This window comes from Garra rufa, chromosome 11 (genome assembly GCF_049309525.1).
Source record: "Garra rufa chromosome 11, GarRuf1.0, whole genome shotgun sequence".
Classification (NCBI taxonomy): Eukaryota; Metazoa; Chordata; class Actinopteri; order Cypriniformes; family Cyprinidae; genus Garra; species Garra rufa.
Window position 1 is genome coordinate 40,702,755 of NC_133371.1, and position 13,384 is coordinate 40,716,138.

Genomic DNA, 13,384 nt, shown 5'->3' on the forward strand with positions numbered 1-13,384 from the left:
ATATGAGAGTGGTTTCCCAATAAATCACCACACTCTCTCCATGTGTTTGAGTTTGTAACTTTATGGGCCTCGGAGACGGGACCAATTTTGATTGTTTTTTAAAATGATATAGCTAATTCTGAAAGAGTAATCCAAAATAAGGATAATGGATCTTGTTTTTATTTTAATTTCTTTTTTATTTCTTGTTTCTCTTTAGTGTAGTTTACAATGTATTTGTTTGATCAGAAAAATGTTTGCACATATTTTATATTTGCATTATGCAACTGAAGCTGTTGAACTGACTGAGTGTGCATAAGATAAGCATCTGTTATTTATTTTTTGCTCCTCATGAGCTTAAATTAGTTTACTGAAGATTTTACTTTCATTTAACACAGTAGTTTATCTCATATTATTGCATGTGCTTTTATATTGTTATAAAATGCATAATGTTTATTTATTTATCAATAAACACAGATTTAGCAATATTTATGCTATTTTAACGATTGAAAACTATAATTTATAAAGCTTACTTTAAATGATAAGATTCGAATCAACAAATATGAAACTATGACTCTAAACAACCTTTGATCAGATCCTGACAAATCACACATCAGGACTCTCCCTATTGGGGCGGGCTTTAAGTGCAAGACCCTAAGAAAGAACTTTGACCCTCTGTTTCACGAAGACGGATGTTCGTCTTGAAGTGAATCCATTTATGTGAATGCTTGCTGGCTTGTTTTGCACTGATTTAGAAAAGTGTTTCTTATCTAATGCCTGGGGTTCCAGAGGTAAGTTATACATTACTTCAATCGTATATCTATAACAGTAACTGTAGTCATGTATTAAATCGTCAGAGATCAAGCATGATTGTAAATACTACGGTCTATGTATTTATTAACCAATCAGATGAACTACACAACAAAAACTCAAAATCAAATCCAAATCAAGTCCATTTGTTGTCATGTTTATTCATGATGTCACTTCTTTTGTCCCCAGACGACTCGGAACATGTTTCAGGAGGGGCTGCATCAGGTGTTTTTTAAGGAACGGCCTTTGCCCAGCCCTGTTCCAGCTGACGAGTCAACAGCTGTGGAACCGATGGAAGACAGACTGGTCCGCTGGTTTGGGACAGTGGTCAACACCCGCCTTCTCATGGCTGGGGTAACAAAATCTAGTTTAAGTCATAGCACCCAATAATCTCAATAAAATTAGGATTTATTTAATGCATATGTTCATCTTTAAAGGGATAGTTCACCAAAAAATGAAAATTCTGTCATTAATTACTCACTCTTATGTTGTTTCAAACCCGTAAGACTTTTTTTTTTTAATTTGTGTGTAAGCAAATTGTATAATATCTGAGGTACACATTTCTAGTAATATTGTTGTTAATTATCATATTGTATTTTTTTTTTTAGAAAGTTTTGGAATATTTGCCCTCTCCCTAAATTTGTCACTACCACAACACAGTAATATATAAATTAATAAGAAGGGTTATAATGACCTATTAAGATTTGCTTATATCTACATTGTAAATATTTTTTGCATCACATTACAGAATTTTAGCTTCCATACTAAAACACTACTAAAACATGTGCAAAAAATGTGCATACCTGTACTAAAATGTTGTTCCCAAATATGAGAATTGTGTTCCCTTTTATCACTACCCAAACAATGATGACATGTTTTGGTCGTGACTGTTTCGGTAGTGGCAATTTTTTATGTTTTTTAAAACAACAATGGAAAAAAATACTAAAAATATTTCAATATCATTTTCAAGTTGAAATTTAGGGGTTAGGGTTTTGGACAGCCACCTCCCAACTGAAAGTACCCAATAAATGATGATATTATACAGTATCTCACAAAAGTGAGTACACCCCTCATATTTCAGCAACCATTTTAGCATATCTTCTCAAGGGAAAATACTATAGAAATGAAACTCGGATATATTTTGGAGTAGTCAATGTGCAGCTTGCATAGCAGTATAGATTTACTGTCCTCTGAAAATAACTCAACATACAGCCATTATTGTCAAAATAGCTGGCAACAAAAGTGAGTACACCCAAGTGATAACAGCAGATTTTTGTTTAACCACGCAAAGCCACATTTCCTCTTCATCATGTTTATGTTTTTGTCTGCTTGACAGGACCATACAAACTTGTGTATCTCGTATTAGAACAGTTAACATTTAGTACAATTCTCTAATACTGACCACTGGATGTTCAACATGGCATCTCATGGCAAAGAACTCTCTGATGATTTGAGAATAAGTATTGTTGCTCTCCACAAAGATGACCAAGGCTATTAGAGCTTCAGTAACACCCTGAAACCGATTTTGGGTTCCATTTGGAACAGGCCTTGCAAGCCCCGATCAACAAAGTTGAGCACTCGTTCTGTGCATCAAGTGCAGAACCTAGCTTCAAAAAACAGATGCATCTGTATGCATGAATGCTCTGGGGCTGCATGAATGCTGCTGGTACTGGGGAGCAGAAGTTCATCAAGGGAAACATGGATTCCATTATGTACTTTACATTCTGAAGCAGAACATGATTAGCCTGGAAAAATCCAGACCCTAATCTATTAAGATTAAGGGTCTGGGATCGAGCAATGAAAACTGCCTAACTCGAGGGGCGGCACCAAGCATGCATTTGAAACTCTAACTGCACGCAATTGGATAACGCCACGACCAATCACAACAATACACGCTTAGCTACCAGCAGAGCTAAATGATGTTTCATTAACAAAGTTCGGGAGAAGCGCGTCAGATGCTTAACGTAAACATCACAAGTCAATCAGCGCCATAGGTTTAAATACAGCTGACTCACCTCAGTTCACTCGATGGTTTATCAGTAAACCTCCACCACCCCATCTCATCACTCCGAGTTCTCGCTACTCCTATTGGGGGGTACTCTGGGTTCGGGCCACTCCCGAGAGCACGCCAAACATGCACTACTATTCTCCGGCTAATTATATGTAAGCGTGAACTCGTGAACTTATAGATTAAACTCTTGCCGTATCCAGTCGGCAAAACAGCAAAAACGTCCTTCTTGCAAAGGAACGATTCGAGTTTTCGGTTTTCTGTTCCTCTTTTATATGGAAAGCCAAGTCTAACTCGTTCATTGTAGCGGTCAAAGCCGTTTCAAACAACTTGTTGTTCATCTGTAGCGACAGCGATCTTTTAAAGTTTACTACATGATTCGGACGTCGCAGTGCTGTCATCATCAGCTTAGCTCGCCCCTGTCCCGCCTACATCAGATGCACCGATTTGATTGGTTCCCACAATTGCTTACGTATTGCAGTAACCTGCATCATTGCTCGATGCCAGAGTGTCTTGCAGAGACAATTCAAATTGTGCTCTCGCGAGACCTCTGGATTTCCAGGGTAGAACATGATGCCTTCCCTCCAGAAACTACGCCAAATGGCAGTTTTCAAACATGATAACGACCCCAAACACACCACCAAAATGACTACTGCCTTGCTGAGGAAGCTGAAGGTGAAGGTGATGGGGTGGCCAAGTATGTCTCCAGACCTGAACCCTATTAACCACCTGTGGGGCATCCTCAAGCAAATGGTGGAAAAGCACCATGTGTCTAACGTCCAGCAGCTCTGTAAGGAGTGGAAGAGAATCCCAGCAACAACCTGTGCAGCTCTGGTCAATTCCATGACCAGGATGAATAAAGCAGTGTCAGATAACAATGGTGCTAACACAAAATATTGACACTTAGGGTGTACTCACTTTTGATGCCAGCTTACTAATATTTTAAATATTATTGTGGGTTTCAATAGATAATAAAGGGATCTTAGTAAATATCTAAGATTTAAGTACTTAAATGGTTTTTAAATCTGTTTTTTGGTTGTGGGCAGGGCCGGCCCCTGGCATAGGCAGAATAGGCAAATGCTAAGGGCGCCGTACATCCAGGGGGCGCCAGAAATGGAGGAAGAAAAAAGTGTAACTTCCACTATTCTTAAAACTAGTTGGTATTATGACTTCAGAAAAGAACAAGCCCACATTAATTTAACTGCATAGCAAAGCCTACTAAGTAGTAGTAGTAGTAGTAATAATAATAATAATAATATAGCCTACTTGCCTAAGATGCCCCCCCTCTTCCGAATAATCAGACTTTACCTGCTACACGGTGGTCGTTTTTTGATGGGTCAACAAGCTCAACATGTCAAAACGTCCCAAACTGTCTGGTGCCCAGGGGAGGAAAAAAAGAAAAGAAGAGGAGGAAAAACGCGACAAAGACAGAAGTAATGTTACGGTAAAGATGATGTCAACAAGGTTATTTTCATAAATGAAAACTAAAACTAAGACGAAAACTACTGGTCAGAAAACATTTTCGTAAACTGAAATAAAATAAAAACGTCAAAATAAATGAAAAACTACAACGAAACGAAACTAACAACTTTTATTGGAATATTAAAAACTAACTGAAATAAAATAATAATTATCCAAAATAAATAATCGTTTTCGTAATCATTATGTTCTCATCCCATGGCGGAAAAATAAAGACAGCGACCTGAACAGCACCTGCATTAAATCTGGCTACTGCATCAGTTTTAGGCAAAATTATTTATTTTTTTATGTAACACAAGCGATCAAACCAATATACTAGACCTGATTAATCTTTAAAGTATAGAGATTTAAACACCCAAGCGATCTCATTTCTAAATGACAACGATTCCCCATGTCTATTAAACCTTTGAAAAAGTCCGGAACATTCAAATCTGTATTTGCACTGCTGCTGACAGAGAGAGCAGCCATCATGTTTATGTAAAAAACAGCTTCACAAACCGTCTTTTCAAAAACAGTCATTCATATTATCACAGCAATAGTCTGATTAAAGGCCATAGTTTGGATATAAACACTGATGTCTATTGTAGAGCAATCTCATCAAATCTCATCTAAATAGAAATGTGTTCACAAAATAGAAACTAAATTAAAACTAACACAATTGTTAGTGCGATGCAACAGGGCGCCACCTGAAATCTTGCCTAGGGCGCCAAATTGGTTAGGGCCACGCCTGGTTGTGGGACAGCATTGTGTAGAATGACCCATATACTGTAGTCAAATTCTTGATTTTGTCCCTCTTTTCTCTTTCTCTTTCAGATTGTTCAGATTTTCTGTGCTGCCTTCTGCATTCTCTGCACTTTCTCTTACACTTGTTTGACTTTCAGCTGTTCTGCGTCTATGACAGCTCCGATATGGTGCGGCCTATGTGTAAGTGCTCCAGTTAACATTTCTGGTTTCCAAATTTGACAGTATATCAGAACAAAGCAATGATCAGTCTGACATGCTACAGTAATTATTAATTGGTTGTTTTCTTTAATATATGTATCTTTATGTCTCAGTATATAGCCACCGGGTCACTCGCAATTGACTTACAAAGGAAACCCAAAAAATTTAAAGTAAGCTTTTTTAATGTCTTTTTTATAACCTTGATACATATTTCATATTTCATATTTCGAAGAGATACTCCACTTGAAAAATGTATTTGTACTGCCTTACTTTGAAATAAATGTCACTTGGTTTGATATTTTGTTTAATGCAATGAAATTTAGATATTTGTGTCTGAATCAAATGTCTATCATGAAGTTTAGGACAAATGTTTTTGTATAATCTTTGCATTATATTTAATTACATGATATAAGGCTTCTTGTGTGCATGTTTGAGTAAGTTGAGATCTCTGTTGTTGTAGGTCATGACTCTGATGGGCCTGAATATCTTCAACCTACTGTTTGGAGTTTGTTCTTTTATCACCTTCTTTGTCAAATCCTCACAAATGGAAAAAGCTACCCCTCAGCAGGTGTGTGTACAGAGACATTGCCTCTCAAAATTCTCCTACTAGAATTTACCAATGAAATGAGTTCATGATCTCTTTCTTTGTCTATCTTAGCGCATTGGTGTGTATGTGCTGAAGGGCAGTGGTTTCGTGTCCATCCTCCAGTGTATTTTAGCAGCCAAATACATGCTCTTTCTAATTTGGAAAGGTATGAAGTCCTACAGCGGCCTCTATAGACAGGACTACATCACTGTAATACAGGTACAACATTCACACATTCAAACTATTATGATTGTAATATTTATACAGGGTTTCTGTGGGTCTTAAAATCCAAGTCTTTCACACATTAAGGCCTAAAATGATAGAAAGTCTTGAACATGTTGAATGCATAAAATTAATATCTTCCAGAGTAGTTTTTTTTTTTTCAGAAACAGATCAAAACTGTATGCTTAAAACAAGAACAGAATCAGCAAAATTATTTTGACCTGAATAAGATATATCTCATAGAAGTTTACATATAGTTCACAGAATTAAAAATTGAAATGAAAAAAAAAAGAATTTATAAAAATGACCCCATTCAGAAGTTAGCTGATATTGTATCTTAATACTGTGTTGTCACCTAAATAATCCACAGCTGTTTTTTTTTTTTGTTTAGTGATAATTGTTGATGAGTCCCTTGTTTGTCCTGAACAGTTAAACTGCAGTTCTTCAGAAAAATCCTTCAGGTCCCACAAATTCATTGTTTTTTCAGCATTTTTGTGTTTTTGAACAGTTAAGGGCAGTACTAAATGAAAAATATGAAAAAACGGTACACATCTTCAGTCTGTTCAAAAGTTTTCACCCCCAGCTCTTAATGCATCGTTTTTCCTTCTGAAGCATCAGTGAGCATTTGAACCTTCTGTAATAGTTGCATATGAGTCCCTCAGTTGTCCTCAGTGTGAAAAGATGGATCTCAAAATCATACAGTCATTGCTGGAAAGGGTTTTTTGTAGGACCTGAAGGATTTTTCTGAAGAACAGCGGGCAGTTTAACTGTTCAGAACAAACAAGGGACTCATGAACGACTATCACTAAACAAAAAAAACAAACAGCTGTGGATCATTCAGGTAACAACACAGTATTAAGAATCAAGGGGATGTAAACTTTTGAACAGGGTCATTTTTATAAATTCAGCTATTATTTTCTCTTGTTCAATATAATCATATTTTATGTGAAAAATCTTATTCAGGTCAATACTAAATTAATAACAACGTGCATTTTGTACAATCCCTCTTATATTGGTTTAAAAATGAACATTAACAGATTCTGCAAGGTGTATTTAATTATTTTTTTACTTTAACTGTAGTTAATATAATACAGTTAAATCTGATTTCTTTTTGTCTTAGCACTCAGATGAACATGCAGAACCACTTCTGGAAAATGAACAGTTCAGCCTTTGAACGCCCGCTGTGTGAAACCAGGAAACTTATGCAAACAAATGACTTGCTTGTTTTTATTTTATCAAGAGAATAAATACATTTTTAAGCATTACCCCCAAGTTTACAATGACAAATAACAGTGATAATGCAAAAATCTGGATAGATATACACTACCTATTGCCATTTGTGAAAATCCCAAACAATATAAGTTACATGTAATGTGTAATTTATATACATTCAATACATATGCATGTAATTTGTAAGGACCACATGGACCCCATCAATGATTTTGCATATTTATATATTTATGTACAATTATATGTGGTTATTAAATTGTGTCTTAAGATGCGTCTGTTGTGCCATTGCTAAAATCATATTGTCGACTTTGTGAAGACAACAATGTTTACTTTCTTAACAGTTATTAAAGGGATAGTTTACCCAAGAATAAAAATCCTGATATTCTTATGAATGTTGGTAACCAAAAGCCATTGACTTACATACTTTTTTTCCCCCATAATATGGAAGTCAATGGGTACCAGCAACTGTCTGGTTACCAAAATATTTTCTTTTGTGTTTAGCATAAGAAAGAAACTCATACAGGTTTAAAACCACTAGGGGGTGAGTAAATAATGACTCATTTTTCATTTTTGGGTGAACTGTCCCTTTAAGGTTCTTGTGCACAATTTATAAGTGGATATTATTTTAAAAAGAAAATTGTGCAAATTACATAATTCAAATGTAATAACTTTATCAACTTATGTAAAATAATATCAACCAATAATGTCATAACCTACTATTCACTAATCAACTATGAATGGATTTGGTCCTTGTTTACATTATTTCCTCATGAATATTCTGTTTTACTCGGGAATATGTTATTATTACAAAAGCTGCATTGTAAATGCTATTTCATGTCTAACACAGTCTTAATCCGTTAATACATTATTTAATGTATCTTTGTACATGTTGCACACAACATACTGAAAATTAATGTGGTTCTGATTATCACTGTGGCTGAATGAGATGAGATTTTATCAGATCTATCTCAGACTTTCCCCACATACACAAACATGCATACATGTACACACACAAACTCCACAAATGAAAGCAAACCACTAAAAATGTAAGTATACAAATGGCCACACACATACACACACAGCTTCATTTCTTTGTCAGTTCAGCATCCACATCTTCTTCAGGTTTAAGGGCGTGCCATTGGGCGATAGGTCTTCTTGGGTTGGCTAACATATCTGACCAATGGCGTTGCTCCGTTCCTGTGCTGTTCAGTCCGAGGAAAAGCTTTCCAATGGCATCATTCTTCCCAATTTTGTCATAATCCAGAACTGTCACCACAACCTGCACTTTCTATAAAGACAGAAAATATAGTCAAGAACCATTAATGTGTTCAGTTTCTGAAATGAACAGAAATTAGACTCAACCTGAATCTGCTCAGATGGCACTTCGAAGCTAAATGATTCATTGTAATACGGGTTCAGTGTGTTCTTCTTAATTGTGGTTTTCTTTTTCTTCTGCCTTTTGCCGTTCTGCATCAGGTGGATTTTTACATATGGGTCTGTAGAACAGATAAATAATGTCAGAATTGGTAAAATAGGGGTAATGACATTTCAGATCTGTATTTTGAAATGTGTCTGTATATAATAGGTCATTTTTCCACGTACCTGAGAGACCACCCACATCCATTTTTTTGAGGTTTTTGGCTTCCAGAACCACAACAGTCAGCTTTCCAGCAGTTGGCACATAGCGCAGAGACAAGCAAATATCACCTAACCGCTCATGCTGTTGAGTCAACAGTGAAAAGTCAGGTATTATTTCACTCTTTTTCCTGAAATCAACACAACTCAAAAGCCAAAGAATCAAACTAAAGATTTGACTTTAGAAACCGTGTCAAAGTCACTAGCAGATGTAAGGTTTTAATTCATATTTAAATTTGGAAATTGAGAATGTAAATGGGATGCATATAGAAAAATAAGTATATTTTATTTTTATGGAAACTACATTTTTTAATATATTTAAAAATGTTAACAAATTTTTGTAGGAATTACCCATATATGCAAAGTAAAAAAAAAAAAAAAGTTTTTATTTTACATACACTACCAGTCAAAAGTTTTTGAACAGTAAGATTTTTTATGTATTTTGAAGAAGTCTCTTCTGCTCACCAAGCCTGCATTTATTTGATCCAAAGTACAGCAAAAACAGTCAAATTTTGAAATATTTTTACTGTTTAATATAATGGTTTTCTATTTGAATATATTTTCAAATGTAATTTATTCCTGTGATCAAAGCTAAATTTTCAGCATCATTTATCCAGTCTTCAGTGTCACATGATCTTATTATTATTATTATTATTATATTTTATTATTATTATTATCATCAATATTTAAAACAGTTAAGTGCATTTCTTTTCAGGATTCTTTGATGAATAGAAAGATCTAAAGATCAGCTTTTATCTGAGATTAAAAGCTTTTGTAACTATGCTTATGTAGCTATAAGTGTAATTATACACTATACTAGTCAGTATGATTTTTTATTTATTTATTTATGTATTTATTAGAGAAATTACTACTTTTTATTTAACAAGTGATGATAAAGACATTTATAATGTTACAAAAGATTTCTATTTCAGATAAATGCTGTTCTGAACTTTCTATTCATCAAAAAACCTGAAAGATTTCACCATAATAAATGTTTTGAATCAGATAATAATAAAAGCAGCGAATCAGAATATTAGAATGCTTTCTAAAGGATAATGTGACTGAAATAATGATAATCAATTCAGATTCAAACTAAAAAAAAAAACTAATTTTGGGCTGGGGCCTCCATGTATTCAAGATTCACTTATTTGCTCGTACCTCCTCTTTCTCAGCTTTCTGCAGATCTCTCCACTCATCTGTAAGATAACTAAAGTCCACCTTATTCATCTGCATCCTCACATCCCCAATAGCATCGTGTTTGGAGAAACGGTCAAAGTCGTACACTGTCATGACCAGCGTCTTTCCTCCAAGCTCTGCATATGGAACCTGAAGACAGAATACAGAGCCTCGTATATATTTGACACTAATTTAATGCAATTGTATGCATTATTGTCCCATATGTAGGCCTATGCTGTGACCTCTAAAACATTCCTGTCACAAAGAATTTTTAGTCAAGTGGCTTTTAAGATGTACCTTAAAGGTGAAGTGCTCGTTAAAAGTTGGATCGAGTGTTTTGCGGTGAACTTTGGTCTCAAACTTTTTCTTCTTGTCAGGAAGGAGGTAGACTTTCACATACGGATCCGAAGTGCCACTCATATCCATAGCAGCAAGGCCTTCTGCCTCAATCACACCTACAATTAACTGAACAAGAAAGAAAATCATATTCATCCAAATGATTCATAATTTAATTTTGAAATTAAGTTCTCCAGTCTGACATTACAATAAAAGCCCCCTGCTGATAAAACCTCTGTTTCACTTGTTAATATGGATATTGCTGACTGAATTAACGCTGGTCGCTGATTTGTATTCATACCGCACTGTCAGTGAAGTTGTAGTCAAGGGTATAGTGAAGTTTTCCAAGTTTTGCAGCCTCTTTAGACTCAGAGTCCTCTTCTTTGGGGTCAGAATCATTGCCGTGAAGAACAGTCTGTAAATACATCATCCAAATGCAGTTATTGCAATGAATACATCCACCAACATATGTGACCCTAGACAACAAAACCAGCATGGGTATATTTGTAGCAATAGCCAAAAATACACTCTATGGGTCAAAATGATTTCTTTTATGCCAAAAATAATTAGGATGTTCCATGAAGACATTTTCTAAATTTCCTACCTTAAATATATCAAAACATAATTTCTGATTAGTAGGCTAATGTGCATTTATAGGAACTTCATTGGACAACTTTAAAGGCGATTTACTCAATGTTTATCCTGACGAACTTATTTATTTAGCTTTCAGGCATAGAACAGGCATAAATAAAAATAAAAAATACCCTTATGACTGGTTTTGTGGTCCAGGGTCATATATATAGAATTTCAATATTAATATAAAATATTGGATAAGAAAAATATTACAAAATATACATTAAAAATTGTATAAATCACTCTTTTTTTTTATTAGAAACAAACAGCGACACAAGCAGCGGGAGTACACGACTCTCTCGCTTCCTGAGCCCATTGATTTTTAACAGACTCTTTAAAGCGCGATATGATTGGATATGACGGTTTATGCTCGGCTGTGATTGGTTCTGCTATAAATCCCGCCTCTTGTTTACGTGCGCGTTTGCGAATCAGTCAGAATGAACCATAAAGTAATGGGAAAAGTAATTTAAAAAGTAAGTAAACAAGTCACTTACTTGGATATATCACTTTGTACTTCAAGATAAGACTTAAAATGGCCAGTTTTTGGTGAGTAGTCAGCTTGGTGAAATTTGAGGCAAATCTCAGTGTCTGAGACCAGTATTTAGCAAACTGAAAAATAGCTGAAAGTTATGTATTAAAAAGAATAGCTGAACATATTTTCACAAATAAAACCTGTTGTTACAACTGTTACTGCCTTGGGTTATTTTGGAATAAATGTAAAATGCTTAAAAACACTAACTAATGCTTATTTAACCATGAAAATATGACTGGGACATGAATAGGTGAAATTAGACTCTAATATACTATTCTATTTAAATGTGTTATAATAAATTAATAATAAATTGTAAATATGTTCTAAAAAATACAATGTGTTAAATTATATATACAAAGTATATATTTTATATATTCTTTATGATATATAATTTATTATTAACATTTTTACTATAGAATCCTTCACAAGCATTTAATCATTTTTGACTTTTTAGTGTGTTAAATCTCTTTTTCTGCCCATTTTATTTGCACATCTCAATTTTATTTGTAAATTTATTTAGATCTATTCTAAAATGTATTTGTATACATTCTAATTGTGAACGCGGACCACAAAACCAGTCGTAAGTCGCACAGGTATATTTGCAGCAATAGCCAACAATACGTTGTATGGTTCAAAATTATAAAAAAAAAATTTAATGCCAAAAATCATTAGAATATTAAGTAAATATCATGTTCCATGAAGATATTTTGTAAATTTTCTACTGTAAACATATCAAAACTTAATTTTTTATTAGTTATATGCATTGCTAAGAACTTCGTTGGACAACTTTAAAGGTGATTTTCTCAATATTTAGATTTTTTTGCAACCTCAAATTCCTGATTTTCAAATAGTTGTATTTTGGCCAAATATTGTCATATCCTAACAAACCATACATCAATAGAAAGCTTATTTATTCAGATGATGTATAAATCTCAATTTCCAAAAACTGACCCTTATGACTGGTTATATACTACATATCAAGACACTAAACACGTATGAATTCGAATGAATTATGAATTTGTCTAATCATTTGCACCTGTTTTGTGCTGTCCTCTTTCACGTTTGACAGGTTAATGCTGTTCTTTTCATTTTTGTCTTTCCCACTCTTGTCTTTTTTCTTCTTAAATATCATCTTCTTGCAGAAACACAGGCAACAGCTGAGTGTGATAAGGACTATGAGGAAACTGAGGGCCACCACAGCCCAGGATGGTACTGAAACAACACACAATCACACAGAAACAACAATAAATACACAGGTGAGTGAGTGTTTGTGTGTGAAAGAGCCTGTGTACTCACATGGGACTTTATGAAGCTCATTCAGAAACTTGCTTCTGATGCTATGAGCTAAACTCTCTGCGGTTGTAGTTTGAGGATGACCAGCCGTGGGTGGAGAACTCGTAGGTCCAGGTATCTTAGATCCATTCAGTGCTGAAGATGCTGGAGATGAGGAAGGACCAGCCAGTAGAGCATCACCTTCATGCATTCTGAGGACAAAGTGCATTATCTGAAGAGTTGCATGTGACTTTATAAAGTTTTGAACTTTCTAACGACCTTTGGCATTTGCACAGATGATAGTGAGCGTAATGCTGACGCACTAGCAGCTCATTATAAGGTGTAAAGGCAAAGGCAGGTTCACATTCAGCGCACACAGCAGGTGACATGATGCTCCTTAACCTTGGATTATTTTGAGAAATGCTGAGTAGGAATGTATTGATTTTCTCTATTTACAGTGAAATGAGACACAAAGCCGGTGACACTGATACCTCTAAGATACACTGATACCCCTGACTCAAACTTATATGTGAATATCTAACACAAA

The 13,384-nt window shown here is 34.8% G+C and overlaps 2 protein-coding genes across 2 annotated transcripts; one reads left to right on the forward strand and one right to left on the reverse strand.

Moving 5' to 3' along the window:
* Positions 1-659: 659 nt before the first annotated feature.
* On the forward strand, positions 660-7,520 carry tmem253 (transmembrane protein 253). Its single transcript, XM_073850603.1, has 7 exons — positions 660-767; positions 976-1,140; positions 5,087-5,197; positions 5,329-5,385; positions 5,676-5,783; positions 5,874-6,020; positions 7,144-7,520. The coding sequence occupies exons 1-7, from the start codon at positions 750-752 to the stop codon at positions 7,195-7,197; spliced, it is 660 nt and encodes a 219-aa protein (XP_073706704.1). The 5' UTR covers positions 660-749; the 3' UTR covers positions 7,198-7,520.
* Positions 7,521-7,659: 139 nt separating this feature from the next.
* On the reverse strand, positions 7,660-13,048 carry syt1b (synaptotagmin Ib). Its single transcript, XM_073850602.1, has 8 exons — positions 12,862-13,048; positions 12,602-12,777; positions 10,702-10,815; positions 10,362-10,529; positions 10,047-10,214; positions 8,856-8,973; positions 8,616-8,749; positions 7,660-8,541 (listed from the first exon to the last, which is right to left on the reverse strand). Exons 1-8 carry the CDS (start codon positions 13,046-13,048, stop codon positions 8,338-8,340), a joined length of 1,269 nt encoding a protein of 422 aa, XP_073706703.1. The 3' UTR covers positions 7,660-8,337.
* Between the last annotated feature and the right edge of the window lie 336 nt (positions 13,049-13,384).